Below are 17,786 nucleotides of genomic sequence, written 5' to 3'. Positions count from 1 at the left end.
GCACAGAATCTGCCTCCCGCTCTCCGCACATTCACTTTCTGTTCATGATTTAAAAGCACATTGAATTTCGGCAAAAGAAAAAAGGTGATTTCTTTCAATAAAATAGCTATTTTTAAAGGGGGGACCTGCAATAACCAAGGTGGGCAGATCTATTTCTCCTCTAAGATATCGGATCCTTTGGTGCTGAGACAAGCAGGGACCAGCTTGCTGAGCTGACAGAACAGATTCCCGACAAGCCCACACCCACTGAGGCACTTGAGCTTTGACACGCAGAACCGTGGAGGAAGAGCACAGCATATCCCCTAGGGAGAATGACGGGCTAGACGTGTGTGTGTGTGTGTGTGTGTGTGTGTGTGTGTGCGTGCGCGTGTGCGCGTGCATGTGTAAATGCAGGTGGATGTGAGCTCTTTACTCAAACGCATCAGTGAGACAACTCCCCAGAGAAGGTAGCGGGTGGCACACCCACGCTGTAGGTACAAATTGCTAGGGCACTGTCCTGCTCATCCCTGCCAAAGCCACCATGGGGTCAGTGGATTGCTGCCCCCTCGATGGAATGCATGAAGTTGATCACGCTGTGGACATGGCAGGGCACTGTCCAAGCGGAACTTGCACAGTGTGGCAGAAACACAACTTTGGAAAACCATTTTACCATTTCCAGTGCAGTTAAGCACCCGTGCACCCTGGGACCTGGCAGCTCCAAGAGTCTGAACACAAGAGGAATGAACACCTCAAAGTGCAGTTTTGTTTTGTGAAATTCCAAACCGAGAATAGCCCACATGCCTATTAACAGAAGAGGCCTAGGTCCAGTGCTCAGGAATATACAGCCCCTGTCACCATGTATAAGGCCCTGGATCCAACACCCAGCAAAACCAGACAAGCATGTGCAGGCTGGAGAGATGCTCAGTGGTCACAAGCACTGGCTGCTGTTGCAGAAGACCAGGGCTTGTTTCCCAGGACCCACACAGTGGCTCACAACTGCCTATAACTCCAGTCCCAGGGGATCAGAGGCCCAAACGTGGAGTGTAGACATGTGCATGCATGCACATGCCCACGCAGGAACTCACGTGTACACATAAAACAAATATGTAAATCTTTTTTAAAAAAAAGAATGTGTGTTATATGTGTTCCATGTTAGAATATGCATGCGAGCATAGCACTAAAAAAACTTCAAGATATGGTGATATGTATTCATTCAAGACATTCATTCAAGATATACATATGGGAGAATCCAAACACAGAGGGACACACACTGTCTAAGACCTCTCACGGTAACTCGGAAGTTAGAGTCGACCTTGGGAAAAGGAGGAAGAGCCATGGCTCCTGTCAGGCAGGGAGGGAGGGAGGGAGGGGTTCCAAAACTCTGTTTCTGGGAGTTTGCCTCATGATCATGAACTAAACTGTGGATTTATCTGTTGCTCGCTCTATAAAAGCTAATAACAAAGCTTAAGTACAAGTAACTACAAGGACTCCAGCATGAGCCTCTGAGACTGCTAGAACCTCACCATACATCTCAAAACAGACCATTCTTGTCTAGCTTCACACGTACTGAGTCACTGACAGGCCTGTCACTGTGCAGTTGGTGGTTCTTAGCTGCTACTTCCTAGAGCTGTGGTGTCCTGGCGTCTTCATTTGCATATCAGCTACTTTCTGCAAACTGTTCCTTCTTTCTAGTCTACGAGCTGCACTATGTTGATTTTAGATATACATGTTTGCAGGCAGGTCCAGGCTTCTGATTTTATTTTAAGATAGTACTACAAAGGTATATGAAACACTTGCCTCAGAGGACTGGAAGCAATTCCCCCTGAAGGCAGAAGCGAGCCTTTAAACCCCCTTTTCTTGTCCTTGGTGGCTTCAGATAGCAAATATTTGATGATTTACTGAAGGAAATGGAAAAATCCTGCCAATCTGCTAAGAACGTTTGGAGCTGTCATCCTCCGATCTCAAATACTGCTAGGCAAACGGTGTGACGGACGTGTCTCCCTGGAAAGCTACCCTTCATCTTCGGAGTCATCTAATGGGCTTTCTTTCACTTTTAAAAAGTGTGTGTGTGTGTGTGTGTGTGTGTGTGAGTGTGTATGTCCATGTGTAAGTGTGTGTCTGAGAATGCATGCATGTGCCTGTGTGTGCCCACCTATGCACGTGTGGCAGGGGCACACATGTGGAGGTCAGACGACAACCTTGAGTCCTTGCCTGTCACCACGCTTGCTGCTGCATATGCCAAAATAGCAGGCCCATGATTTCTGGAGGTTCTGGCTCTGTCTCTGCTTCCATCTCCCCATAGGAGCTCTGGATGTCAAGATTCCAGTATGAGTGCAGACCTACGTGGGTCCTGGGGATTAGAACTCAGGGGTTCACACTTGAGCAGCACATTTCACCCACCAAGTCTCCCTCTAACCCTGAGCTTGCTTTAGCATAAGTGAAGGTACAAATTAACAAATGCTATACAGATCTTTCTATGATTCCAAAATGCTTACAGCTAGGAAGAAGGTATTTCCCTGGGTGGCTGCATTTCCTAGCCAGTTTAAAACCTCAAGCCTGGGTCACAGCTGATCACCTCGTCTCTGCCCCCACAGCTCATCAATCATCAGGGAGTCTCGCTTGCACTTACTAGGCTCGATTCGATGCTAACTACAGATGACGTCTCTGGCTCCACCATGAGTGCCCTACTCCAATTACTCTCAGTTCAGCCTCAACTCCTGTGCCAGCCTCACAACCATGACGTGTCTGTATGGCACCCAGTCACCCTTTAGTACAACAGAGAGCTAAAGCATCTCTCTTTTGGAGACGGCAGATAAAGAAGTCGGAAATGCTCACAGCCCAGGTTAGGACAGGGCGGGTTCACTCTTCCTCCGGCTGCGCCTGCCTCCTCATGCTGCCCTCCTCCACCACAGCTCCGAAGCTCCCTTTCCTGGTATTCTTGGCGAATGGGGATGAGGACATGGTAGGCTTACACATCTATGTGTCACGGACTGTCACCAGCAGCACCGCCGGCAAACTCAGAAAGTCTGTGTTACCTCTTGTCATGTGCCTGTGTCTTCCCTCTTAAACCCCACTGTTAGAGCTGGACTTCAGCTGGATTGGGTCTGCTAGCATTTACTAATTCTAATACTAATGTCAAGGATAATTCAACATCTAGAGCGTGGAAATAAATGAGTGGTTTTAATTTTCATTGTATTGCTTGGTTAACTGATCGAGATGTCAAGTGCCACAGGGGTGTCAGCGAGGCAAGAGAAGCCGTGCTGGCAAGAAAAGCCTGCCCTCGCTACTGGAGCGATATGGAATATGTCGTAAGGGCAATCAACACATAAGCCCGGGGGAGCAGACACGACACTGTCTGCAGCCAAGCTGAGAGGAGTTGATGTCAGACCTGGGGGAAAACCAGAATGCCAATGAGTAGTTCACAACTGGTGACACAGCCACGCAGGTGAGCTCACTGGCAACACAGCAAGTGCGGCATTATAAATAGCTTCGGCGCTGTGTGAGTTGCTAGGAGACCGGTTCGTACCCTTTCTGAGAGTAGTGAAAAGAATAGCAGACAAATCAAGGTGGGCCCTGGGGAGTTCTCTCCACTTCAGAGAATTAGTTCTCCCTGTTGGATCTTTTCACTCCAGGACACAGGCACGTGACGACTTTGAGGGAAATGACTCAGGCACATTTACTTCAACCAGCTGGGAAGTCACTTAAAAAACATAAGAGTCTCGACACAGGTCAAATCCAACATGACGGTAACTGTGTCTTGTTACCCACTCATGGGGAAAAACAGCCTAGATCCCAGCTATATATACAAGTAATTTGTGAACATTACAAACACTCCTGTGGGGAAACGTACTTACAAAGTCTTTGTTAAGTTCACAGCAAACACGGCACAGTGTGATGAGCAATGTCCAGTCTGCTCGAGAATGTACTGAGACCGGACAGCATCGAGCCACTGGTTTGCTTTAATTCTGCTAGGACTTTTCTCTTGGGGATGGGGTCTCGTGTGTGGCCAGGCTGAGCTAGAACTTGCAATCTTCCTGCCTCACTCTTGCAAGTGCGGGGATTACCAATGGACACCACGGCATGCTCCTTAAGTTCTGCATTTTGCAATCACAGGGACTTTAAGTGCAGAGGAGAGTGGCGTTGGAGGGCTCCTTACCATACGGCTTCTCTTCTGTTACCTTCCCAGTAGAATCCAGGGTGTCCGTAGCTTTCCCCAGTTCTCCGATGGCGATATACCTCTAGGAAAGGAAAATGACAAAAGTGGCCCTGAGTGACACAAGACTGTCAGGCATCCCTCCTAATGGACAGAACTTTATGAACACTGCCAACCTGAAACAAAGCGAAGGCAGGAACACGGCACTGAGACCACTGCGTCGTTTGTTTCTGTTATGTGGGAAGCATCTGTGAGCCCAGAAACATTCGGTTCTCTGCATCGTGAGTTCCACATACGCACATTCAATCAACCCACAGATCTGAAATATTCTAAAAATAAAAAGGAGCTGTGCTAATTATGTACAGACTTGTCGTTATCCCCTAAATAACCCTGTCTGAAAACTGCTTACACAGCGTTTCCTTTGTAGGAGGTGCCACGTGCTAAAAGTCTCGGGATGGTTAACGTTATGAGGGGAAGGCCTGAGCTGTATACGTCGCATCGTGTTTTAGCAGGGGGTGAGGAGCCGTGGACGCCGGTACCCACAGAGGCCCTGGAACCAAGACTCTGAAGAGAGCAGGAACATTCTATGCCCACACGGAAAGAATAGCATGACAGACCACACAACACAGCATCCAAGAATCAGTCATTTTAGTGGCATGCAGTTACAGTGACTCCCGGTAGAACGAACTGCCACTTCTCCGTGGAACACTAAAGCTCTCTTAGTGACCCGATCGCTCACACAGAGAAGAGCTAAGTTTTGGGAACCTATGGGGAACACTAGGCTGGACCACCAGGTCCAGCAGCAGCACCCTCACCCAGCAGTGTGTTTTCTCAATAAGAGGACTGATACTAAAGCTCTCTGAAGGGAACTGGCGTTAGAATGGATCATGCTCAGTAAACAATGTCAGCCCTCGTGGAACTAAGCCGCCCTGGCTGAGGACGGGCCACACCTGCAGGACGGCTTTGCCATCTTTCCACTACTCTTCTGGACCAATCCTGGTTTTGTTGAGCCTGTGACAGGAAGTGCTGTCGTTTCTTCGAGACAAGAATCTATACTTGTGTGACTCTGTACAGTGAGTGACGCTCCTTTAATCCCAGCACATAGGGGGCAGTGGAGGTCAGATGGTTGTGAGTTGGGCCATCCAGGGCTACAGAGAGAGTTCCAGGTAGGCTACACCAATGAGACCCTGTCTGGGGACAGAACTTCAATAGAAATGCAAATTTACTCATGATAAACTTGCAGGAGTAAAAGAACTAAAGAAAGAAAAAGAAAATTAAAGTTGTGACATCCACAAATATGCAGACATGACAGCAAGTGGCCTTGGATGAAGCCACCTTCCTATCCCATCAGATTTCTTAGTTCAAATGCAATGTGGGAGGAAATTTCCTGATATTTTTGAGTCACTATTTTGAAAGATTCATTAGGACTGCAAAACTTAGTTCCTCTTAACTCCATACTCAGCCCCATCACCTGGGACACGTGGCTTTCCCCTTCAGCTAAGAGCGGGCAACCTTGAGTCAGCGTCCCTTGGGGAGGGCACAGAAGGATAAGAAGCAAGAGCAGAGACGTAGACGTAGACTCGTGGGAGGCAATTACAGCTCCCCCACAGATGGTGAAGCGCTTAAGCACATCTTAACTGCTCCAGGACCGGTTAATCTTAAAGCGGGGAAAATGATATGTGCCTCGTGAGAAGCAGAGAAGAATCTAAAACAACAGTTTCTGTCCCCAGTAAGCAATGGTTAACAATCACTACCACACAGAAACACAGAATGATCCAAGTTAGCAGTGTCAGAGTGATTCCCATAGCTACGGTGAATGACACAGAGGCAGGCGAAGGAGATGGCTCAGCCCTTGCTAGACCAGGAGAACCCAGAGCATGCATAAAAAGCCAGGCATAGAAAGAGGTGTGTGTTTGTAAAGCCAGTGCTTGGAAGACAGAGATAAGTGGATCCCTAGGGCTCAGCGGTCAGCCAGGTTAACCTAGTCAGCAAGTCCTGGTCCTAATAAGAGACCTTGTTTCAAAAAACCAAGGTCAGGGGCTCTTGAGGAAAAGCACCCAAAGTTGACTTCTGGCTTCCGTATACATGCAGACCAGCACAAACTCCAAGGAGGGGTCGGGGTGAGGGGTAATCCATTGTCTATACTTATAAGAAAACCATGATAATGGGTTATATACTGTCTCTTTGAATGCATCTACTGTTATATAACATGTTTGAACTGGGCGCCTCATGCTTGCCAAGTGTCTGGCGTCCATTTTGGCCTCCGGATTCTAGATGTCCTTGGAATGAGCCAAGTGAACAATCTCCATTTTCTTCTCTTTACTAACCAATCAAAGCCTTTCCTTTTTCAAAGCTGCCCTTTTAATCTCCCCTTCTCTGGAGATTTCAAATCCTGCTCTCTGAAAGATGGACAATAGGCGGTCAATATAAACTGGGTAGCACATACACAAGTGGAGGGCTGCCTCAAACCCAGATGCCGTCGCACTTCCTAAGAACTATGGAAGGATAAGATACTGTCCTCAGTGTGTATGAAACTCTCAGACACAAATTAAACAGGTCACAGGGACTCTGCACCTCTAGGAAGTTACCGTGAAGGGAAGACATTAGAGACAGTTGTGCGGAGGGAAAGGGACACTCTCACCTTCCTGGGCTCTCGCACTGCGCTGCTCAGAACGTGACCGCCTGCGCACATCCACTGTTTCCCATGTTTTACAACCTGATCAGCACTTTCCCAAATGATAAACTGTGAGCAGAATTTTACACTGCTGTTCTGATGTTTCCCTACTGGACAGAAATGGTATCAGCTTGACACAAAGTTGGTAGATTCACCTACAGGCCTGAGGAGTGTCTGCGTGTGCAATTCTTCATACTTCTGTCATAACATAGGCTATCAATGGCAACTCTTGAAGAACTCCTGGGTCTTCCTTCTGTCCTGCAACATGTGAGTTCTTTTTAGAGGACAACATATCTACACCAACAGTTCTCAACATTTTGGTTTCAGAACCCCTACATGTTCTTAAAACTCACTTAAAAGCCTAGTGTGGTAGTTTGAGTATTTGGAGGCGTGGCCTTGTTGGAGGAAGTGTGTCACTGTGGGCGTGGGCTTTATGACCCTCATCCTAGCTGCCTGGAAGTCAATCTTCTCCTAGAAGCCTTCAGATGAAGATGTAGAACTCTCAGCTCCTCCTGCACAAAGCCTACCTGGATCTTGCCATGCTCCTGCCTTGATGATAATGGACTGACTCTCTGAACCTGTAAGCCACCCCGAATTACATGGTGTCCTTACAAGAGTTGCCTTGGTCATGGTGTCTGTTCATAGCAGTAAAACCCTAACTGAGACACCTTAATTTTTAAAGTTAAGAATTATTTATTTGTATTTTATGTGCATGAGTGTTTTGTGTACACATATGTATGTGCACCACATGAGTGCTGGTGCCAGCAGAAGTCAGAGGAGGGTGTCAGATCCCTGGACCTGGAGTTACAGGTGGGTGGGAGCTACAGTGTGGGTGCTGGGAACGGAACCCAGGTCCTCCACAGGAGGAACAAATGTTCTTAATCACTGAGCCATTGCTCCAGTCCTGTTGATAAAATCTCAATATATAGCATTTAGTTCACTACCTCCTGAATTTATTCACCACCACGGCTGTCACGGTGCACATCAGGCAGGAATTCTGGCCTGTGTGGTTTTGTGTTCTGAGATTGCAAAGGAAAAAAAAAAGGCAAGATTATTAACATGGTTGTGATTTCCACGGAGCCTCAGAGAGGAGTGCCGTGACTACTCCTTGCAAAGATTGTCTAAAAGAAGGCTGCTTTTTCTTTATCTTACCCTGGCATCTAGTGAGAATAAATCTTACGTTCTACTCGGTTATCGATAAGCCCCTTGGAAAAGCCATCCAGACAAAGCGAAGCTCTGGCTCATCACCAAAAAGATACGGGAAAGAAGAAAGGGGACGCGGCGCGCACACAGCCGAGCGTCCTCCTGTGTGGGGTGTGAAGTGCTTCTTCTCACTTGCCTACGCTGCACACAGAGCTGGGCTCTGGAGTTATTTATTCTCCAGGATGGCACCTAGGACCTGTGAACTGGCTGTGTTCCTGGGTCTATGGCTGCATACTTTATACAATGAAGCCCTGTAGAAAATTCCCCTGACATTTGTTTCTTTAGGACTTGGGATTTATGGATAAGAAAACTATGCCCTCTCTCACCTCAAGCTTGACCTGGAAGTTCAAAAGTCAAGACCGCACCAGGGGGAGGGGGCATCGGCAATTACACCGGCATGCCCTGACTGCTGAACCCCAAAACACTGGCATTCTTGGAGAAACCTCTGCCCTCTGACCACATCCAAGGTGGGAGGCTGTAGCCAGCGATACTTGTTGTGAGACATGCCAGCTTTGCCTGGGAAACCTCTGCGCTCTGCCTCCTTGTAGATTTGGGTTAGCCTCGTATCTGTGCGATACTAATTAGATTCAAGTTTTCATCGAAGGTCAACGCTTTCATTTGCTCATCTGGTCTCTAAGACATTATGAAGTGGCCAACTTTAATCGTCATTTAGGAGGCTTGTAAAGGCAGCTCTCCAGAGCCTCATCAAAGACTTGAGACTTCAAAGTGCACGTGCTATCCAGCTTTTGCTGAGTTAACTGGTTCCGGGTTAATTCAGGGAGAGTGGGGAGGCACAGGCTCGCCTTCACACCACGCATTACACACCAGACACCAGTTCACTCTCCAGAATAAACTTGTCTAAATTTTATTTTATGCAGACCCATTTCTACTTGGATTCCAAACTTTTTTTTTTTTTCTTTCTGAAACAGGGTCTCAGTGGGTAGCTCTAGCTGATACATCTATGTAGACCAGGCTGGTCTTCATATCTTCTGCCTCTGTCTCCTGAACAGAATGTTGGCGTTAAAAGCATGTGCCGGCATGCCTGGCTTGTAAACTATTTTTATGATCCACATCTATCCTCATCTCAAATCCTTTACTGTGTGAAATTTCTGTCTAAGAAATTGCCTCGTCCTCCTTCCCCCTCCTCCTCCCCCTCCTCCTCGTTCTCCTCTGCCTTTCCCATCTTGTTCATTAAAGAGAGAGAGAGAGAGAGAGAGAGAGAGAGAGAGAGAGAGCTTTTTCTTTCTGACAACTCGACTGCTGTTTTCTCTACAATGTGAGAAATTACAGGGATTTCTAAAAAGAAGAAAAATTAACTGTATTCAAGATTCCCACCAGAACTTGTTTGGGTGAAATTGACTTCAGGTGTATATAGAATGTGCGGTTAGGGCAATCAAGCAGGCCTGGAATTTAGAAGAGAGGGGACTTGATGACCCATGAAACACTTGGGGACGCTAACAACTACTTATGTGCGCTGAAGAACCGTCAGGAGAATGGAGATTCGTTTCACACACATTATGCACACAGCCTCAACAGAACAGTGAGAAATGCAAGACTGGAGGAAGAGGACCACAGGCAGAGCCCAGCAGGGACCCAAGCATGCAGGGCTGGGCCTGGAAGTCAGGACTGGAGCATGCAGGGCCTGCGGCGTAAGAGACTGCAGGGAAAGAGCTGGGTGTCTCTTCACATACGTTAGCAATAGTAGATGGCCTAAAGATTATACTGTAAGAGTTCCATGGTGGCACAACCTTTAATCCCAGCACTCGGGAAGCAGTGAGTTTCAGGCCAGCTGGGGCTGTGTTGAGAAACTCTGCCTCTAATAAGCAAACAGGGTAATAAAAAAAAGTCCAGCATTCTGCCTGTTGATCTAGAGCAGAAAAGACTTCTAATGATGTTTCCTGCCTGCAGAAAGACATGCAGCCTGTTGGAATAGCAGTGCCTCCAGTGTGGCCTAGCTCAGGAGGGTAGTGTACACAGTACTACATGTGTAACATAAGCTGAGCACCGACCACCCTAGAAGGAAATAATACAAATACACCCTGCACAATCTTACACACGAGTGTGATATTTCAGGCAGTGTGTGAGACAGATGAAAATCCATCATATATTTAAGTAGAGAAAGTGAACATTAGCTCAATCACTAAGTCTGGGGTCAAGCTAGGGGGCTACAGTCCCTGAAATCTTTTTAAATGAACTAGAAACAAAATGTCAGCAGCACACCAGGGACTATGCATCATAGCCACATGGTGGTACACGCCCCTAATCCCAGCACTTGATGGGTACTGACAGGACAATCAGGAGTTCAAGGCCAGTCTTGGCCACATGAGACCCTGCCTCAAACAAAGGTACTCCATGTATAGGACTGGAGTTATTTCCTGAAACTATTTGCTTATATAGAAGTCTGTACATATAGCCTCACAGTAATCTGAATTTACTACGGGCTACTTGATAGCTAATCATCTCTATGTCAACTTGATGAGATTTGGAAGAACAGTGGAAACAAATCTTTGAGCCCATTAGTAACGAACTGTGGAAATGAGGTTATATAAGGTGGGAAGAGCTGCCTTAATGTAGGTGGGACTGATCCACAGGCTGAGGTCCCAGAAGATTCACCCTCATGTAGGCTGGACTACTTCACAGGCTGAGGTCCCAGACCAGCTGAGCATAAGCATCCGTCACCCTCTGCTTCCTCACTTACACGGTGTGGCCGGGACCTCTGCTCACCTTAATGCCTTCCCCACCATAATGGACTGAGCCCAAGAGCCTCGAGTCCAAAGAAACCCTTAAGTTACTTTTGTTGTGTATTTTATCACAGCTACACACAAAGTAAAAAATATAGTCTATCAGAACAGTAAAATAGTTACTAATTTACTTTCTAACAAAATGTATTCTTCAACTCAAGTGAACATAAAATGACTTCATCCATTTAACAAATACTCAACATAAAACGGAAAGCATGGGAAAAGCCACACCCCAGTGCTGATCCGAAATCCGTGGAACATGGAGCCTGGCTTCTGTGACGGGACCCAGCTGGGGTGTCTATCTCTGTTACCGTCATCTGAGGAGCCCTGCTTTCTCTGTGTGTGACATCCAACTTTTCTAGCTGAACACCAAAACGGCCTGTAACAAATAAAACCCGACCCAGATGTGTTTCTATCTTCAGTCATCATTCTTCCGAAAATATGCTTGGAATTTACAAGAGAGCCCGTTCAGCACCAACGGAGCACTGTGCGTGCTTATGGTTTTTTTGTGGGGAGCGGTGAATAGCAAATATTTCAGCGGCCTCAACCAATCTGAGCTGGGGGGGAACGTTTGAACAAATTATTAACGCAAGTATGTCTTCTGGTTACTGACATGAAAATGATTTGTTTATTATAAAACTTTTAGAGAATACCAAATAGTGTAAAAAATAAAATACAATATAATCCTAATTCCCCTACTGAATACCCATCATTTACATTTTGTAGTTAAGAAACAAATCAACTGGCAAAACCCTGTGCCAAAAACATACTGTAAACTCTGCATGGTAATATTTAAGAACAATGTATTAATCTACCTGAAAGTGATGACTCACATTTTAAATATTTTTTTTTTCCTGTATGTGTGGGTCTGTGTACATGTCAGGGGTGGGGGCGTGGGGGTGTTAGCCTATGGAGGTAGACAACTTTCACATCCTGACTTTTTCTACAGTCATCCTTCCACCATGTGGAATGACCCAAGTGGCCCTAGAGCCGCCGCCTCCTCCTCCCCCTCCCAAGTGCCTAAAAAGTACACTTGGATTTAGTTAGAGTTACTTTCATAGACAAACAACATCATTTATCATCTTAAAGAGGTCCTGCTGTCTTCTTCTGTGGTTCATATTTGTGTGTGTGTATGTGTGTATGTATGTGTGTGCATGCCTGTGTACATGTGTGCATGTGGAGATGTGTGTGGAGGTATCTGCATGTGTGGAGACAGAGATTGACACTGGAATATCTTCATTGCCTGTTTTAGGTTGGGTCTGTCTCTGAGCCTGGAACTCAGCTTTCTGCCGACACTGGGTGACCAGCAAGCTCCTGGACCCACTTGTCTGCACCCCTCAACCAGGTCAAGGTCAGGTCCGTGCCACCTGAGATTTGAATCATCTTCCCAGCAACCCTCAGTGCCTCCATTTTATAACGACTGAAAATAGCCCCCGTATGTCTAAGTACTTGGCCCTCAGTTGGTGGGTCTGGGAGCCATTAGGCATCGTGGCCTTGTTGGAAGAGGTGGAAGTAGGCTTTGAGGTTTCAAAAGATCCCTGCCATTCCCAGTGTGCTCCATGCCTCCTGCTGGTGTTTTGAGATGTGAGCTCTCAGCTGCTGCTCCAACCCCATCACCAGGTCTCTGCTCCACCATCGTAGAATCTAACCTTCCGGGGTGGATTGTCCAATTACACTCTTCGGTAAGTTGCCTTGGTCATGGTGGCTTGTCACAGCAATAAAGAGCAAGATGGTCACTGAGATCAAAGAAGAAAGAAATGCACTCTCACAGTCTTACCTTGGACCCCGATAACATACTGGTCAACATTTTTGTTCCTCTTCCAATCCCCACCACTATGAAAGAAAAAAAAATATTTTGACAATGTATTCTGAAAACGAGGTTTGTCAAATATCTGCACACCTTATTCATAATTTACTGGCCTATGTAGTGCAAGGATGAGAAAATATACACTTAACAGAATTTGGGGCCACTATTAATCCAGTTAGATGATGTCAGACAACTAAGATATTCTGAATATGGAAAGGAAGAAAAGAATATCTTCCCGTTCCCAAATATTAAACACAGCAAATGCTTCAACCCAGCCAATTAGAGGATGAAGATTCAGAGCAGTCTCAGAGGACGCACTGGGATTTTATATGGGTACCATAAAGAAAATACATGGTACAATTAGCCATGTTCAAGCGGGCTGAGTAAACCCTGACAGGCTTCATCATCAAACAAAGCAAAAGCCATCATAGTAGCTAACGAACCATTAAGGATGATTAGTAGCACGCAGAACACAATCGAGAAGAGAAAAACACGGGTAATCAGCCCAGCAGCCGGAATGAGGGCCAACAGAAACCAGTTTAACCCAGACCAGCCAACCACAGCACAGCCCCTGCTGTCTTCCTGTTTCAGACATTACTTATCCTTACACACTATGGCTCACCAGGGATGGTAGAGTGTATTTAACCATTTCTTTATATAAAAGCCTGGCCACTGCACATCTACATCCCAGTCCGTCCTTTTGCAGCTTGGACCACTTCGTAACTGTTTCTGACACCCTCACTGTGCACACTACAAAGTTCACAGCAAGCCCAATTCCTATGTCCCAGCTCCTTAATATTCAACCTTAACGTTCAAATTCTAGCTCACGCCTCAGCTCATTCATAGAGTCTATTCCAAATTCCCATGACACCCACTAGGCCGGATCCTCCATCTCTAAGTAGGATCGTAATCGTTCAAGAACTAAGATCAAAGGTCGTTTTGCTTTCAGTAGCTCGGAAGAGCTTGGTAGTCTTCAAATAGCAGCCCTTGCTAATGCTGCTGCTGAGGCAGAGACTTGGTATGACAGCAACAAAGATGTGATGCAATCTAATCAGATGTAGATCCATCAATAGTTTTTGAGCGGCTACTATATGTAGTCCTGAGAGGACGACACAGAGCTGGAGAACTGTTTCCTGACTTTGAAGCTTAAATATTCTCGGGGGGAGCAGATGATAGGTAGGAAGAAATCAAAGTGCTCGAAACTGTTGGCCCAGCTAATGGGTGAATGCTGCTACAAGTCATGTGACAGTGTACAGAAGTGTCCATGTGCACAGGGGGAGGAGCCGCTGGGAGAGGTCATGAGAGGAACACCCCGAAGTCTGAGGCCAAAGGAGGCTCCATCCATCAGCACTGCAAATGCAGTAAGTTGGTGAGGACACACATGAAGAAGAAACACGTGCCCTCAAGGAACATCTGCACACAGTCTCCAGACCAGAGTGGGGGCAGTGGGTTCATCAACTTGACAAGCAGGCTGACATGGGATTCGAACTCGGCAGCATGCTGCACAGGGTGGTGGCTTCCAGCCTAGGGAGGAGGCCCAGAGTGAGGAACTGTCAAGGAGACACTTGAGAGCCACCCAGAAAAACCCTCTCATTGTGTATTCAAGAAGAAACAAGACCAGAGGTGGGGTGGTTAGTGAAAGTAGAATTTGGAGAACGCTCCTGTAACAGTGGCATCTAGGAGACTAACTGGCGATCTTACATCAGCCCCTTAAGATGGAAACCAAGTTTCTTCTTATCACTTTAACTAGATACGTTTAACTTTACAGGTTATAAAAAAGCACAGTGAAAACTTTCAGAAGTATTGCAAACATAGCCGATATTTACGATTGCTACTTCTACCAAATGACCATTCTTTTTTTTTTTTTTTACAGTAACACAACTCTTTATCTGATTCAGTGGGTGGCTCTGAAAAGAGCCTTTTTGGGAACTCGCGGGGGTTATATCACGGAGACGCGGGCCGGTGCGAGCAGTGGCCTCACTTGCCCTTCGCCTTATGGTGGTTCTCCGTCTTCTTGGGCAGCAGCATGGCCTGGATGTTGGGCAGGACGCCGCCCTGCGCGATCGTCACTTTGCCCAGCAGCTTGTTGAGCTCCTCGTCATTGCAGATGGCCAGCTGCACCAAATGACCATTCTCAACTCTGTCTGCTGTATCTCTTAGTTCTGGTCACGCTTATGTTTTACTTTATTTTGTGTCGCTGAGTGATGCCAGAGGAGAGTGTTGGATCCCCTGGAGATGAGGGTTATGGTTGGTTATAACCTGCCATGTGGGTGCCGGGAACTGAACCCCAGTCCTCTGGAAGAGCAGTCAGAGCTCTTAACCACAAAGCCGTGCCCAGGCACAGACCCGCGTCTCTACCTCTCTCCAGGCCTGTTGTTCCAAAACTGAGCTCTGCGCGTGGTTTCCTGCTCTGGTTTACACTTAACAGAAGTATTTTTTTTGATAGTTTTAAAACTATGATACTTTGAAAACATGTTGTATACATTATCTTTTTCTTATCTGTGTGGCAGTAAAAATACGATGGTGTGATTGCTTCTTCAGCTAAGGCCACGGAGGTCGTTACCAGAGCTCTGATTGGTTCTCCAGCTGAGGCCATGGAGGTCGTTACCAGAGCTCTGATTGGTTCTCCAGCTGAGGCCACGGAGGTCCTTACCAGAGCTCTGATTGGTTCTCCAGCTGAGGCCACGGAGGTCCTTACCAGAGCTCTGATTGGTTCTCCAGCTGAGGCCACGGAGGTCGTTACCAGAGCTCTGATTGGTTCTCCAGCTGAGGCCACGGAGGTCCTTACCAGAGCTCTGTTCAGACGGCTGACATCTCTAAGAGCATCCTTCCCAGTCGGCCTCTCAGGCGCTTTGCATTACTAAGGAGGTTCCTCCAACTGTAGTGGCACCGCTAGCTCAGTGTGTTAAAGACTTAAATAAACCCCAGCAAGAGCTCCCAAGTGTGGAAGCTGTGGACGGCAGGCAGCACAGTGCCCTCGCCTGTGGGCGCCATGTGCAGACAGACCCCTTATACCTAGAAAATAGTGTCCTGGTGGGACCTGACATAGGCTTTTTTTTTTTAAGTTCTCCTATAGCTATTGTAACAAACTTTCCATTAAAGACACCCCACGGCTCCTGGCATACAGTTCTCAGGTCAGAAATCTAAAGCAGGCTACCATGAGCTACGGCCATGATTCATAGCAATTTTAAAAGAACTGTAGGGACTGGCGTGGCTGTGTTCCTTCTGTAGCCCTAGGGGGAGAAGCTCGCTAAGCTAAGGGGATCTTGCCTTTTCCAGCTCTCAGGGACCAGCTGCCCACATTCTTGGCTTGTGGTCCCTTCCACCTTCCAAGCCAGCAATCACATCCCTGCAGCCAGCACTTCCACATGTCCTGGCTTTCTTGTGCCTCTTCCACTTCTAAGGATGCTCACTGGGCTTACCTGGGAACTCCAGGTAATCTTATTAAATCATCTGCTTGGCAATTTTAACCCTGGCTGCCCCCTCATGACACAGCCTAGCATGCTCGGAGGAGTAGAGATGAAGATGATGTAACTCCAGGGAACCGCTCTTGCCTCCAGATATATTAGTTCATTTTGCAGGCTCTCCTGTAATTATATATATATATATATATATATATATATATATATATACATACATATATATATATATGTATTTTATATATAAAATAGAAATGAAATGAATTTATATATAAAATGAATTTATATATAAAATAGAATGAAAAATCTTATTTTATTCTTAAATTGTCATCTTAGACCAGAGGTTCTCAACCTGTAGGTCGTGGCCCCTTTGGGGTCAAATGACTCTCTCACAGGGGAGAGATGGGGTGCATGTCAGACATTTACATGACAATCCACAACAGTAGAAAAATTACAGTTATGAAGTAGCAATGCAATAATCTTATGGTTGCGGTCAGCACACCGTGAGGAAGTATTAAAGGGTCACAGGGTTGGGAAGGCCGAGAACCCTGCCTCAGACCTTGAACCTGGACCACTATTACAGAGCACACAGCCTGTAAAATGGGCAGAGCACTGGCAGTAATATGGCGGATGAAACTCTGCCCCGTGTGACACGCAGCAGGAGCAGAGCCAGGACGGGGAAGAATCGAAGCAGGAGAAAGAACACAGGGCGTCACCGAGGGACAGAGGAATGATGGGGCAGCTGAGAAGTACAGAGCCACAGCATGGTGACTTGGTGAAAAAGGAACACCAACCACCATCCTGGCCTCCATCTGATGCTCCCTGGTAGGGGAAGGGGAAGCAGAGGACACAGAGGACAAGAGCACATGAACCAGAGGGCAGCGCACAGCGTCAGTGCCGTCAGTGCCAGGACAGCACAACTCAGTGTCAGTGCCAGGACAGCACACCAGTCAGTCTCAGGACAGCACAACCCAGCCTCAGTCCCAGGACAGCACAATCCAGCCTCAGTGCCAGGACAGCACAACTCAGCGTCAGTGCCAGGTCAGCACACCTGTCAGTCCCAGAAGAACATGTATATACAATGTTTCTCTCCAGGAAATATATCAAAAACATAGTTTCCAAGCTTGATCTGGGGTTGGGAAGTGTCCCCTGGCACCCTCTGCCTGTATGGGAGCCCTGAACTCCAGAGTCCTACAGGAAGACAGTAGTGTACGCAGTCCAGGCACAGCAAACCAGGATGGTGATCCAGGAAGAGTGGAGTACTTCCTATAATCCAAGTTCACAGATGCTGGGCATGCCCAAGCCTTTCAAAAGGCAACAGTTTCACTCCTGGTGAGTGCGCTAACTGTTCTGCTCAGAATCAAACCTTTGCTCAAAGCTCCCTGCACACATAGGAGAGGAAATGGTGCCATGTGCTCTGTGCTGCTGTGTGCTGTTGCTCTGTAGTGCTATGTGCTCTGTTCTGTGGTGCTGTGTGTTGTGGTGCTCTGTGCTCTGTGCTGCTGTATGCTGTGGTGCTGTGCTGTGGTGTTGTGGTGCTCTGTGGTGCTATGTTACTCTGTGGTGCTGTATTGCTCTGTGGTGCTGTGTGCTGTGGTGCTGTGGTGTTGTGGTACTGTGTGCTGTGTTGCTCTGTGGTGCTGTGGTGCTGTGGTGTTTTGTTGCTCTGTGGTGCTGTGTGCTCTGGTGCTATGTGCTGTGGTGTTATGGTGCTTTGTGGTGCTGTGTGGTCTGAGGTACTGTGTGCTGCCATGTTGGATGGTCTGTGGTGCTGTGTGGTCTGAGGTACTGTGTGCTGCCATGTTGGATG

General features: G+C 47.1%; 1 protein-coding gene across 2 annotated transcripts in view; it reads right to left on the bottom strand.

Moving 5' to 3' along the window:
• Positions 1 to 17,786, bottom strand: part of Trub1 (TruB pseudouridine synthase family member 1) — a 38,860-nt gene that overhangs the window by 15,310 nt on the left and 5,764 nt on the right. For both annotated transcript variants that reach the window (XM_021151897.1, XM_021151898.2), the window contains exons 3-4: positions 12,528 to 12,583; positions 4,136 to 4,217 (exon numbers count right to left, since the gene is read on the bottom strand). In XM_021151897.1, the coding sequence (XP_021007556.1) occupies positions 4,136 to 4,217; positions 12,528 to 12,583 (138 nt within the window). The remainder of the gene's footprint in view (positions 1 to 4,135; positions 4,218 to 12,527; positions 12,584 to 17,786) is intronic.

This window comes from Mus caroli, chromosome 19 (assembly GCF_900094665.2).
Source record: "Mus caroli chromosome 19, CAROLI_EIJ_v1.1, whole genome shotgun sequence".
Classification (NCBI taxonomy): Eukaryota; Metazoa; Chordata; class Mammalia; order Rodentia; family Muridae; genus Mus; species Mus caroli.
Note: the sequence above shows the minus strand (reverse complement) of the source record. Positions and strands in the feature narration are given on the sequence as shown.